Here is a 12246-nt window from a genome sequence, read left to right as displayed (position 1 = left end):
GGACTCCCCCTTAAAGTAGATTTTTAAGTCTTGGTTGTTTCAGAGTACTGTAATTCAAAGCAAAGTGAAAGAAGTTCTCAATTTACATCTCATTACAAAGAACACACTTGAAAGTAAGGTAAATTTAGAATATAAGTGGAAGAAAATTTACTTTTGCAAAACCTATTTTGCACAATGAAAAACTAACAGTTAAATTGACAAGCTATCAAACTACATTTATATTTAAGTCACTACTTAATTAAAACTGTTTGCTTGCCTTCCAAAATTCAAGCAGTATGCTCTTTGATACACTGAATTCAACTGCATTGTAGGGTACAAGTTTCTGAAAACAAAGGAAGAACTTGAATGCCATAATTTAGAAGATTAGAAACCAAGCAGGTCAGCAATGATTGAGTATCTTAGCACAGAGAAATCTGGAGGCTGGTAGTGACATTATTTAAGGAAGGTGGTAAGGAAAAGCCAAGGAACTATAGACTGGTGAGCCTGATGTTAGCGGTGGGTAAGTTGTTGGTGGGGATTCTGATTCAGTATGTGGATGTACCTAATAGAGAAGGTGCAAAACTTGACCTACTCTTGGAAAGTAAGGCAGGGCAGGTGACTGAGATGTCAGTGGGGGAGCACTTTGGGGCCAGCAACCACAATTCTATTTGTTTTAAAATGGTGATGGAAAAGGATAGACCAGATGTAAAAGTTGAAGTTCTAAATTGGAGAAAGGCCAATTTTGATGGTAATAGGCAAGAACATTTGAAAGCTGATTGGAGGCAGATGTTTGCAGGTAAAGGGACGGCTGGAAAATAGGAAGCCTTCAGAAATGAGATAACAAGAATCCAGAGAAAGTATATTCCTGTCAGGATGAAAGGGAAGGCGGGTAGGTATAGGGAATGCTGGATGACTAAAGAAATTGAGGGTTTGGTTAAGAAAAAGAAGGAAGCATATGTCAGGTATAGACAGGATAGATCGAGTGAATCCTAAGAAGAGTATAAAGGAAGGGGGAGTATACTTGAGAGGGAAATCAGGAGGGCAAAAAGGGGACATGAGATAGCATTGGCAAATACAATTAAGGAGAATACAATTAAGGAGAATCCAAAGGGGTTTTACAAATACATTAAGGACAAAAGGGTTACTAGGGAGAGAATAGGGCCCCTCAAAGATCAGCAAGGCAGCCTTTGTGTGGAGCCACAGAAAATGGGGGAGATACTAAATGAATATTTTGCATCAGTATTTACTGTGGAAAAGGATATGGAAAATATAGACTGTAGGGACATGTCACAAAATGCTCAGATTACAGAGGAGGAAGTGCTGGATGCCTTGAAATGGTTGAAGGTGAATAAATCCCCAGCATCTGGTCAGGGGTACCCGAGAACTCTGTGGGAAGCTAGAGAAGTGATTGCTGGGCCTCTTGCTGAGATATTTGTATCATTGATTGTCACAGGTGAGGTGCCGGAAGACTGGAGATTGGCAAACATGGTGCCACTGTTTAAGAAGGGCGGTAAAGACAAGCCAGGGAACTATAGACCAGTGAGCCTGACCTTGGTGGTGGGCAAGTTGTTGGAGGGAATCCTGAGGGACAAGATGTACATGTATTTGGAAAAGCAAGGACTGATTCGGGATGGTCAACATGGCTTTGTGCATAGGAAATCATTTCTCACAAACTTGATTGAGTTTTTTGAAGTACCAAAGAAGATTGAAGAGGGCAGAGCAGTAGATGTGATCTATTTGGATTTCAGTAAGGCGTTCGACAAGGTTCCCCATGGGAAACTGATTAGCAAGGTTAGATCTCATGGAATACAGGGAGAACTAGCCATTTGGATACAGAACTGGCTCAAAGGTAGAAGGCAGAGGGTGGTGGTGGAGGATTGTTTTTGAGACTGGAGGCCTGTGACCAGTGGAGTGCCACAAGGATTGGTACTAGGACCTCTACTTTTTGTCATTTACATAAATAATTTGGATGCAAGCGCAAGAAGTACAGTTAGTAAGTTTGCAGGTGACACCAAAATTGGAGGTGTAGTGGACAGCAAAAGAGGGTTACCTCAGATTACAACAGGATCTGGACCAGATGGGCCAAATGGGCTGAGAAGTGGCAGATGGAGTTAAATTCAGATAAATGCAAGGTGCTGCATTTTGGGAAAGCAAATCTTAGCAGGATTTATACACTTAATGGTAAGGTCCTAGGGTAAAAGTAGGAGACAGAAGGTGCTGGTGAAGAGTTATTTTACAGATCGGAGACCTGTGACTAGCAGTATGCCGCAAGTCTCTAAATGCTTGCAAGAATTATGAAAAATCACAATCTTTTATTCAGAAACCCAGTAATCAATATAGAAGGCATTCAAATTGTTAAGCACTGAGGTAACCATTGTGTATGTGGGTTTTGGATAGAGTAAATGTGGAAACAGAGGATGAGCTATTTGTAGAAATATCCTGTTTAGTAATGGATACATGGGGATTTGAGGAACAGCTGAATATTGTGTGTTCTGGTTCAACCAGAGTGAACAGCAAAGGTAAATTTTGGAATCCGGAGAATGGGTGTTAAGACTTTTATTGGTGTTAAGCCTTTTGGGTGTTAAGCCAAAAACAATGGAAAAGGTCAACTTTCAAACTACCTCCTGAACTTTCCAGTCCCCAACTCAAAAGTTAGGTAAGAAACAGGCAACAAAAAAAAAAGAGAAAACACAAATGCCAGATAGCAAATTTCCAGAATTCTTGCATTCAAATTGAAAATTTACATGCATAATCTGTTAACACAGCAAAGAACATCCATTGGAGGTGCCTACAAATTAGAAAAGTAGGCATCACCAACAGAAAAGATTAAATGGGTATGAAATGCAACAACATATCCTAGGAGACTGAACAAGGAATTCTGAAGCAAAAAAGCTGATGCTGCAAAGCATGCCAAAACAAATATATTCAATAGCTTCTGTTTGCAATAGCTTTTCTACATACAGTAACAGGAAATCAGGATCCTAAAATACTGACTACCATTGATTTTAGCACAGCACTTTAGTCCTCGTCTGGGCAGTTAATGGTACGTAATAATGTACATTCTAGCAAAGTCTAATGAGGCTTTTTTGATGGAGTGTAATTCTGGAGACTACAGATTCAATTACCATGAAATATAAACTGAACAAACGCATCACAAATAGAAAAATAATTTCGTAATATTCACATTAGGTATTCTTGACATCCCTTGTGCAGCCAGCTGCTATAGAATGGAGGTATTTTTCAACACTTAATTTTCATTTGATCAAGCAACTGTGCCCAGCATCTCAAATTGGAATCCTACAGTCGACAAACGGAAAATCACTGCCTTTGGTAAGTATCCTCTCTTTTGTACTAGTTATGATAACCTAAATATAATCAGTAAAATTTGTGAAAACATTTTTCCTCATTCCAAAAATCTATCAATCTCATCATCATATATTTGCATCAACAGTGCATCCATAACGCTCTGAAATGAACTAAAAGATATATAAGTAATTACATTTCATAATCACCTATGGTACAGTTCGAAATAAGCATCTCTTTCACTAGAGACACATCAGCCAGTTTGTTTCTCAGGGGTGGGGGAACACTTTGCACCATTTACCCTAATAAGGCCTTATCACCTGATATTCAAGAATCAGGCTGAAGCTGAATATGAATTTTCATTATGTATACTGAAAATCTTATCCCTTCCCCAAAAACTGGCAGTGCAATACAATGTATTGAGCCACATTTTCAGAATTATTTGAATGATCAAGTGGCATACAAGATTAAATTAGATGTGAATAAATGTAATTGATGCAAATGGATATATAAAAAATAGCTGTTCCTATTCTTAAATCATTATCAAATTGCTCTGTAAATTGCATTTCAAAACAAAGGTGTGCTTTATTTAAGTGTCTTCTCTAGGCTGCTATCTCAGGAATAATTGGGAATGTAAAGTAATCAGATCAGCCACGATCAAATTGAATGATAAAGCAGGCTTGAGAGGTCCACTCCTGCTCCTAATTCATGTCTGTTGTACAATTCTGTCTTGTGCCCTATGTAGATCGCCATATCCTACTTAAAGTGCGCAGTTCAAGAGTTCTTAAGACTCATCAACTCTTGAATCATAGAATAGATCATAACATCTTGACTTTAATATTTTCTATACCTTTCAACAAAATCTTGAATTACATTCACTTTGACTTAACATGGGCATCACTAGAGATAGCATATTTCATGTCCTGCTAACCTTTTGTACCCAGAACTTCTCATTCTCCAAAGGGTTGAATTAATTTTCAATTTGAAGAGAACTATTGCTGTTAGATTCTTGGAAAACAAAATTAAATCATAACACATTTATTGACACTTTGAAATTACATTCTACCATTTTTATATCATTTTGCAACATACTGGGCTATCATCTGCATGATCTATAATGCTGTTTAAATTTATGTCATCAGCATATTTAGATATATGACTATGGCATTATGCAAGTCATTCATAATGAATGTGAATAATTGAGGACCAAACACCAATCCTTGTGGAACACCACAGGACACATCCTGCCAATCTGAGTACCTACGCATTATCCCTGCCTTCCGTCACCTGCTACTCAACTCATTTCCCAGCCACATCAGTAATTTGCCCTCAATTACGTGGAACTTTATCAAGTGCCTTCTAGAAGTCCAGATAAACAACATCTACAGACAAAGCCCTGTCCACTACCTTAGTCACCTCTTCAAAAAACACCCAATGAGGTTTGTCAAGTATAACATACCTGTCCATGAATTCATCCAGGCTCTCCCTGATTAAGTGAAAATTTTCAAGGTGTTCAGTTACCCCATTCTTAAGTATACACTTGAACAATTACCCCACTACAGATGTTAGGCTAAATGATCTGTAATCCCCTGGTTTTCCTCTTTTGCCCTTCTTAAAACAGAGTGACATACAATTTTCCAATCCAGAGGAACGACTCCTATACACAGTAGGGAACTTTCAAAGATTACAGTCAGGTTGTCTACAATATGCTCCCTACTTCCAACTTGTAACTCATTACCAAATCCAATATTGCTTGTCCCCTTGTTACATCCAGGACATATGACTGTAGGAAACTACTCCAGACACACTCTAGAACTTCACTACCTTTATGACAGGTGCTTGTCTGCCTCTCCCAATCTAGCCTCGAATGGAAACTGGCAGTTCACAGGCACTTGTCACTTGTTAATTCCATAATTTCCTCATTACCAATATTTTATTTATGGTCATCGTATGTAGTCCTTCCTCCAATCCTCTTAATTTCCTCTGGACGTCCAACAAGCTGTCCTTCTTTTCACTACAAATACTGAGGCAAATGTCTGCCATTTTCCCAGTCACTGACAATAACCTCACTTTCAGTCTGTAGTGCTCCTGACCATCTGTCCTATAATAGTAGTGTTGTCCCAGTCAAATTCATGTTGCTTGTCATCTGCGTGTGTGGCTACTAAGGATACATGGTCGTGTCAACTAGCCACGAAACGACACGACCAGCTATCCTTAGTAGCCACACATGCAGATGACAAGCAACATGAATTCGACTGGGACAACACTACTATTATAGGACAAGCCAAACAGAGAACAGCCAGGGAATTCCAAGAGGCATGGCACTCACCCACAGATTCAATCAATAATCACATCAACCTGGACCCAACATACCGACCACTGCAACGGACAGCTGGAACTGACAATCAGAAGCGGCAGATTCAAACCACTACAAATGCCGGAGGATAGATCACAGAAGCGCTTCACAGGAGGCTCCTACGCACTGAGGATGTCACCTAGACAGGGGACGAAACGTCTGCAACACAAATTCCCAGCTCAGCGAACAGAACCACAACAACGAGCACCTGAGCTACAAATCTTCTCCCAAAATTTGAACTATAAATTTCTCATTAATTTTGATAACCATGGCAAGCTTTTTTTCATAATTCCTTTTAGTAGCTCTTAGAACCTGTTTTAACACCCTTTGCTGGTATTTGTATCTTTCCTATTCAGCAGGATCCATTTTGTTTTTGCACTTTTGTAAGGTTTTTCCTTTAGTTTTATACTGTCCTTATCTCTGTAATTGTCAAGGCTTTTTTTGTTACTGTGAAGTTTTTCCCTCTCAGGCATATAAACTGGTTTTGTATTGCGTAAAATGTTTCTTTAAATATCCACTGTTCTTCAGTTGCTCTGCCCATTAGTAGACTTTCCCAGTTTACTATGGACAGTCTCTGTCTCAATACGTTAAAAGTCAGCCTTATCCAAATCTAGAACTCCAATACTAATTCATGTTTTTCACTCAAATGCTATACTGAACTTGATCATCTTATGATTGCTATTGGGTAAATGTTCATGTACAAATAAGTTGTTAATTAAATCCAACTTGTAACTCATTAGCAAATCCAATATTGCTTGTCCCCTTGTTACATCCAGGACATATGACTGTAGGAAACTACTCCAGACACACTCTAGAACTTCACTACCTTTATGACAGGTGCTTGTCTGCCTCTCCAATCTAGCTGTAATTAAAGTATCTAAGTTCCATGTAATCTAACCTTGCTAAACAGTCTACCATGATGAACGCCTTGCTGAAGTCCATATACAGAGGAACATTGATTATCCAATGGACACAGGTGGAGTGTATTTCATTCGGTTAATCGAATGCCGGATAACATAGTCAGCCAAGCATCGGGTCCTTGCGATCTTGTTCGGATAATCTGAAATTCAGCTAATCAAATGCCGCAGACACGGGGAGAACGTATGGGCGGCACGGTGGCACAGTGGTTAGCACTGCTGCCTCACAGCGCCAGGGACCTGGGTTCAATTCCCACCTCAGGCGACTGACTGTGTGGAGTTTGCACGTTCTCCCCGTGTCTGCGTGGGTTTCCTCCGGGTGCTCCGGTTTCTTCCCACAGTCCAAAGATGTGCGGGTCAGGTGAATTGGCCATGCTAAATTGCCCGTAGTGTTAGGTAAGGGGTATATGTAGGGGTATGGGTGGATTGCGCTTCGGCGGGTCGGTGTGGACTTGTTGGGCCGAAGGGCCTGTTTCCACACTGTAAGTAATCTAATTTAAAAAAAAATAATTGAGGTTCCTCTGTAGGCCACGTCCACTGTTCTGCCTTCATCAATCTTCTTCGTTACTTCTTCACAAAACTCAATCAAGTTAGTGAGACATGATTTCCCACACACAAAGCCATGTTGACTATCCCTAATTAGTCCTTGCCTTTCCAAATAGATGTAAAACTTGTCCCTCAGGATTCCCTCCAACAACATGCCCACCATTGATGCCAGGCTCATCAGTCTATAAGTTTCCTGCTTTTCCTTACCACCTTTCTTAAATATTGGCACAACATTAGCAACATTCAGACTTCTACCAATTCACCCAAGTCTATCACCCAAATGAGGGGCCCAGCAATCACTGACCTGGCTACCCACAGAGATCCCAGCAATTTATCCAACTTCATGCATTTTAAGATGTCCAGCACCTCCCCCTCTGTAACATAGATATTTTTCAAAATGTCGCTATTTAATTCCCCAAGTTCTCTATCTTCCATGTCCTTCACCACAGTAAACACTGATGCAAAATACTCATTTAGTATCTCCCCCAGCTCCTGCGGTTCCACACTTAGGCTGCCATGCTGATCTCTCACTAGTTACATTAAGGACAAAAAAGTATCCGTAGAACACCTTTGGATTCTCCTTAACTCTATTTGCCAAATCTATGTTATTTCACATTTGTGAAATTGTATATCTTTTTGATAATTTAGAGGATGGAGGATTAGCTAACCTACAGAAAGCAGAGAGTCAGCAAAAATAAGTCTTTTTCTGGTTGTCACATAATGAGGTATCACAGGATCCACTCCTTGTGCCCCAACTGCTCATAATCTACTTTGATGCAGAGATGGAGGGTACTATAGCCCAAATTTGCAGATGATACTAAAACAGTTGGAAAAGCAAGTTGCACTGAAGAAATTTAAAAAATTACAAATGGAAATAGATAGGTTAGGTGAATGGGCCTAAGCTTGGCAGATAGAGTCTAATGTAGATAAATATGATGTTATCTATTTGGTTGGAAGAACTGAAAAGCAACTTATCAAAATGAAGAACTTCAGAGCGCTTCAGTACAGAGGGTTCTGGGTGTCCTCATGGATGAATGACAGTAGGTACAGCAGGTAATAAGAGAAGCAAATGCAATTTTGGCATTTATTGCTAAAGGAAGAGAGAATAAAAGTAAGGAAGTGTTGCTGCAACTGTATAAGCTATTAGTGAAACCATACATTGAGACAGTGGTCAGCGCATGTGCCTCAGCATCAGGAACCAAGGTTTGAATCCAGATTTGGGTTACTGTCTGCATAGAGTTTACAAGTTCTCCCTATGTCTGTGTGGGATTCTGCCAGAAGCTCTAGTTTCTTCTGACAATCCAAAGATGTGCAGGTTAGGTGGATTAACCATGGCAAAATGTCCCTGTAGTGTCCAGGGATGCACATGCTAGGTGGATTAGCCATGTAAAAGTGGGGTTATGGGAAAAGGTGGGGCTAGATGGGTCTATATGGAATGCTCTTCTGTGGGTCAGTGCAGGCTCAATGAGCTGAATGGCCTTTTGCTGCATTGTAGGGATTCTACACCTGGAATAGTGTACACAGTTTTGATTTCCTGTAGGGGGTATAGATGCATTGGAGGCAGTTCAAGAAGATTCTCTAGACTGATTACAGACATGCAAGATTGTCTTACTCTCTGGAATCAAGACAGAGATCTAATTGAGGTATACACAATGCCAAAGACTTTTGACTAAATAGACGTAGAAAGGATGTTTCCTCTTAGGGCAATCTCAAATGCGCAATCATGCTGGATAATGGGTAACAGATTTAAAATACAATTGAGGAGAAATTAGTTCTCTCAAATGGTCATGAATTAAGAGTATGGTGGATGCCAGGGCACTGAGTTAATTTAGTTATTGGAGTTGAGGGGTTATGGGGAGTGAATGGACAGGAAAGTGGAGTTGAGATCGACAGAAGATCAGCCAAGAATGGCAGAGCAGACTTGAAGAGTTGCATTGCCTACTCCGATTCCTTGTTCTTATCCTTTTAGCAACATAAATAAAAAGGGTAATCAGCCATGACCAGACAAATCAAAGAAATAGTGCCAAATATTTGGAAACCAATGGTAATAGAGGGTTAAAGTTGAAAATCGAACTTTGGCCAAATACTAATCAAGCAACTTTCCAGCTTCAATCTCAATTTCACACCTCCAGCACTCACTTTACTTCATGCAATCTTTACATATCCGGGGTTTAGGATTTCAACAGAACAGAGGCGCTGTTTGACTATCACCAAACCTAACCTTGGAGAAATAAGTGATTACAAACATTTGTTCTTTTAAAAAAAAACTGAGAAGTTGTCCACTTACTTCACGCAGTCTTAAAAGGCATTTGACTTTGGAAAGGCGAAACTTTTTTTAAAAAGCTGAACAACCATATTTTAAATAGCAATACACAATTTTCAGAACAGAAACGGGCATTGTTACTGAAACAGATTATGTTTATCAATGTTAACAGCCTCTTCCTCTCTCTCCCAGCAACCTCCCACCCCCCACCCCCATCAACACTTCCTTTCATTCCTTTCTGACTCAATTACTTCTCCAACTTAGCTTCAACCAAGTTTCATCCAAGCTTTGGATTGTTTACTTATTTCCTAACCCTCCACTTCAAGCAAGTTTCACAAGCTAAAACTGGGAAAACAAGTCTCTGAATTCTTTTACATGCAAAACACTTGATTCTGAATAACCCATGGCCCCCAGGACAAGTGAAGAGAAACATCCTCTATCTCAACCTCGAGCCTACCAATCCCAATTTGAAAAGAAATCCATCAGGTCGGTCCATTTGACCCTTCTAGGAAAGTGACCCAGATTATCCAGCGGTGGATTTTGATGGGGTGAGAAGAAAAACAGTTTTTTTTTGAGAACGTGTTAAAAATAGGGAACTTACTTTATGTAAAAGGACATTGCGTTGAAAAAAACAAGTCCAAAACTGGAACCATCTCTTCCCGAATGTTTATTCAGGATATGTCAATGACAGACTTGTGTCATTGAATTGAGATTGTGAGGTTGACCATTCATTGACCTTTCTTCGCCCCCCTCCCTCTCTCTCCCCATCTCTCCCCCTCCCCCTCTGGACAGGTGACAGTGTAACGGATCTCCGTTCCAGAACGCGAGCTGTGGTTTAAAGCCCTCCTCGCGCGCGGGGCGGGGGCTCGCGCCTCTCGGATCGGGGCAGATCCTCGTGCCCCTTCCCACCACTACCCACTTCGCCCCGCCCAAGCCCCCCTTCAGACACACACGTTACCCACCCACCCCCAAGTCATTACCTTCCGCGATCAGCTCCTCCACCGTCACCTGGTAGCGGCCCACCGCGTACACTTTACCCTGGAACGAGGACCACCCGCCGGCGCTGCCTGACTGTCCGGCCGCACCTCCCGCAGCGGCCGCACCCTCCCTCCGGGCATCGAAAAACTTCTTCATCCCCAATGCCGTTGGGAACCGTGTGCGTATGTGAGACAGAGAGAGAGGTGCTGGTCGGTGACTTCTCTTCCTCTCTCCTATGTCAGTGTAAACTCGTCGATTGCATGGTGACCTTCATCCAGCTGGACGGCGATCTCGCTCTATCTCTGTCCCCGAGTCAGGTAAGTGTCCTCTGCTGTGTTTTTCTGTGAGAGTGTAAGGTCCCACATCCCACTCCCCCCGCCAGCTACCTGGCGGACTGAGCTGGTGGGAGGAAAACATGCGGCAGGCGCCAGCCCCGCCCCCTCCCTCCAGCCGGAACCGGAAACGGAACCGAAAGCAGAACGACACGCTTGAGTCAGCATTGGTAGCAAGAGGATGTGTTCAAGACAAGGTGTTGCTATACCATTCCGCTCCTTTGCATAGAAAGATTACATCCCTCTTTCGCCAGGAGCTGAGGAAGAAAGCAGGCTTGGAATCAAGTGTTTAACTTGGAACAAATATTTACCAACCTTTACTGTGAAACAAAGGATTGTGGATGCAGAATAGAAATTGCAGGAGAAACTCAGCAGCGCTGGCAGCCTCTGTGGAGAGAAAACAAGTTAATGTTTTGAGTCACATGAATTCTCTTCTAAACCGAATCTTCAATTCGCCAACTTTTAGTGGGAGCTCTTTCTCTTTGTTCCCGTTTGTGCTGTTAGTGCTTCTTCCACCCCCGTGCTGGGGGAAGGAAGGATTGGGTAAGGTACATCAGGTGGGATAGCAGGAAACCCCTCAAGGACATCCTCAAAAGCTTCCCTGAAAACAAAAATCCCTGTCTCTCTACCAGCCTGTTGGACTCTCCTCTCTAAGGCCACCCAAACCAGAGAGAGACTGCAGGTGTGCCAGTCATTTCAGACAGTTGCATGGAGGCAATGCACAAAAGGTTATAGGACTGCACAAAAACTTGGGCAATACTCCTACCAACTCATGAAACACCACTGCCTGTGGCATGTTGTGCATATTTAGCTTTGGATTGTTTACTTATTTCATAACCCTCCAACCTGGAATGTAAGAAAGTACCTTTCAGCCCCAGATCTGACAACAACCATGAAGTGCCCTACTGTATCTTATTGGATATGTAATACTCAAGTCATTATCATGACAACTCTTATATCATTACAAGAACAATCCACCTAGTACTACCACCTCTATCCCACCTTCACCCTATAGCCACAAGTTTTTTTTTTCTCTGACCATAATCAAATTCACTTTGGAAAACAGTGATTGAATTTTCTCTATTACACAATGACAACCATGTTATAAAACATAAGTGACATGGTGAGCAAGATGGGAGGAGAGAGGGTGCTGAGAATAATAGGGTTGGTAAATGTGTAAGGTGACAGACTGTAAAGGAGTAAAATAAGGGACATCTTGTTATGGTGAGTGGGAAAGCAAGAATATTCAAAAATGAGAAATCGAAGACATGTGGAAAAGACCTTCCTCACAATAAACATGTTTGGGTAACTATTTGAAATGCAAGTAGGCCTGTAAAGCCTGTGACAGTTGGTCACCCTGAAAATGTGAGAGGAGTAGGAGTCTGTGATGGGGAGAGTTATAATATGAGACAAAGGAGAGCTCTTGAGACGCATACCAGTGAGGGGTATGTGGGTTAACGTCAGCCAAAAAGTACCTATTATTTTGCTGGGTCACAACATTTCCAGCTCTGTTTTTAATCACACACACACTGGAAACTCCCAGGATCAATCATTAAATTCTCCTAGAAATAA

At 41.5% G+C, this 12246-nt stretch overlaps 1 protein-coding gene across 3 annotated transcripts in view; it reads right to left on the bottom strand.

Annotated features, from left to right (window-relative positions):
* The window catches only part of LOC132834999 (AP2-associated protein kinase 1-like), a 77373-nt gene extending 66596 nt beyond the window's left edge, over positions 1–10777 (bottom strand). For all 3 annotated transcript variants that reach the window (XM_060854220.1, XM_060854221.1, XM_060854222.1), the window contains exon 1: positions 10345–10777. In XM_060854220.1, the coding sequence (XP_060710203.1) occupies positions 10345–10498 (154 nt within the window). In that variant the 5' untranslated portion in view covers positions 10499–10777. The remainder of the gene's footprint in view (positions 1–10344) is intronic.
* Positions 10778–12246: the final 1469 nt, after the last annotated feature.

Source organism: Hemiscyllium ocellatum, chromosome 43 (assembly GCF_020745735.1).
Source record: "Hemiscyllium ocellatum isolate sHemOce1 chromosome 43, sHemOce1.pat.X.cur, whole genome shotgun sequence".
Taxonomy (NCBI): domain Eukaryota; kingdom Metazoa; phylum Chordata; class Chondrichthyes; order Orectolobiformes; family Hemiscylliidae; genus Hemiscyllium; species Hemiscyllium ocellatum.
Note: the sequence above shows the minus strand (reverse complement) of the source record. Positions and strands in the feature narration are given on the sequence as shown.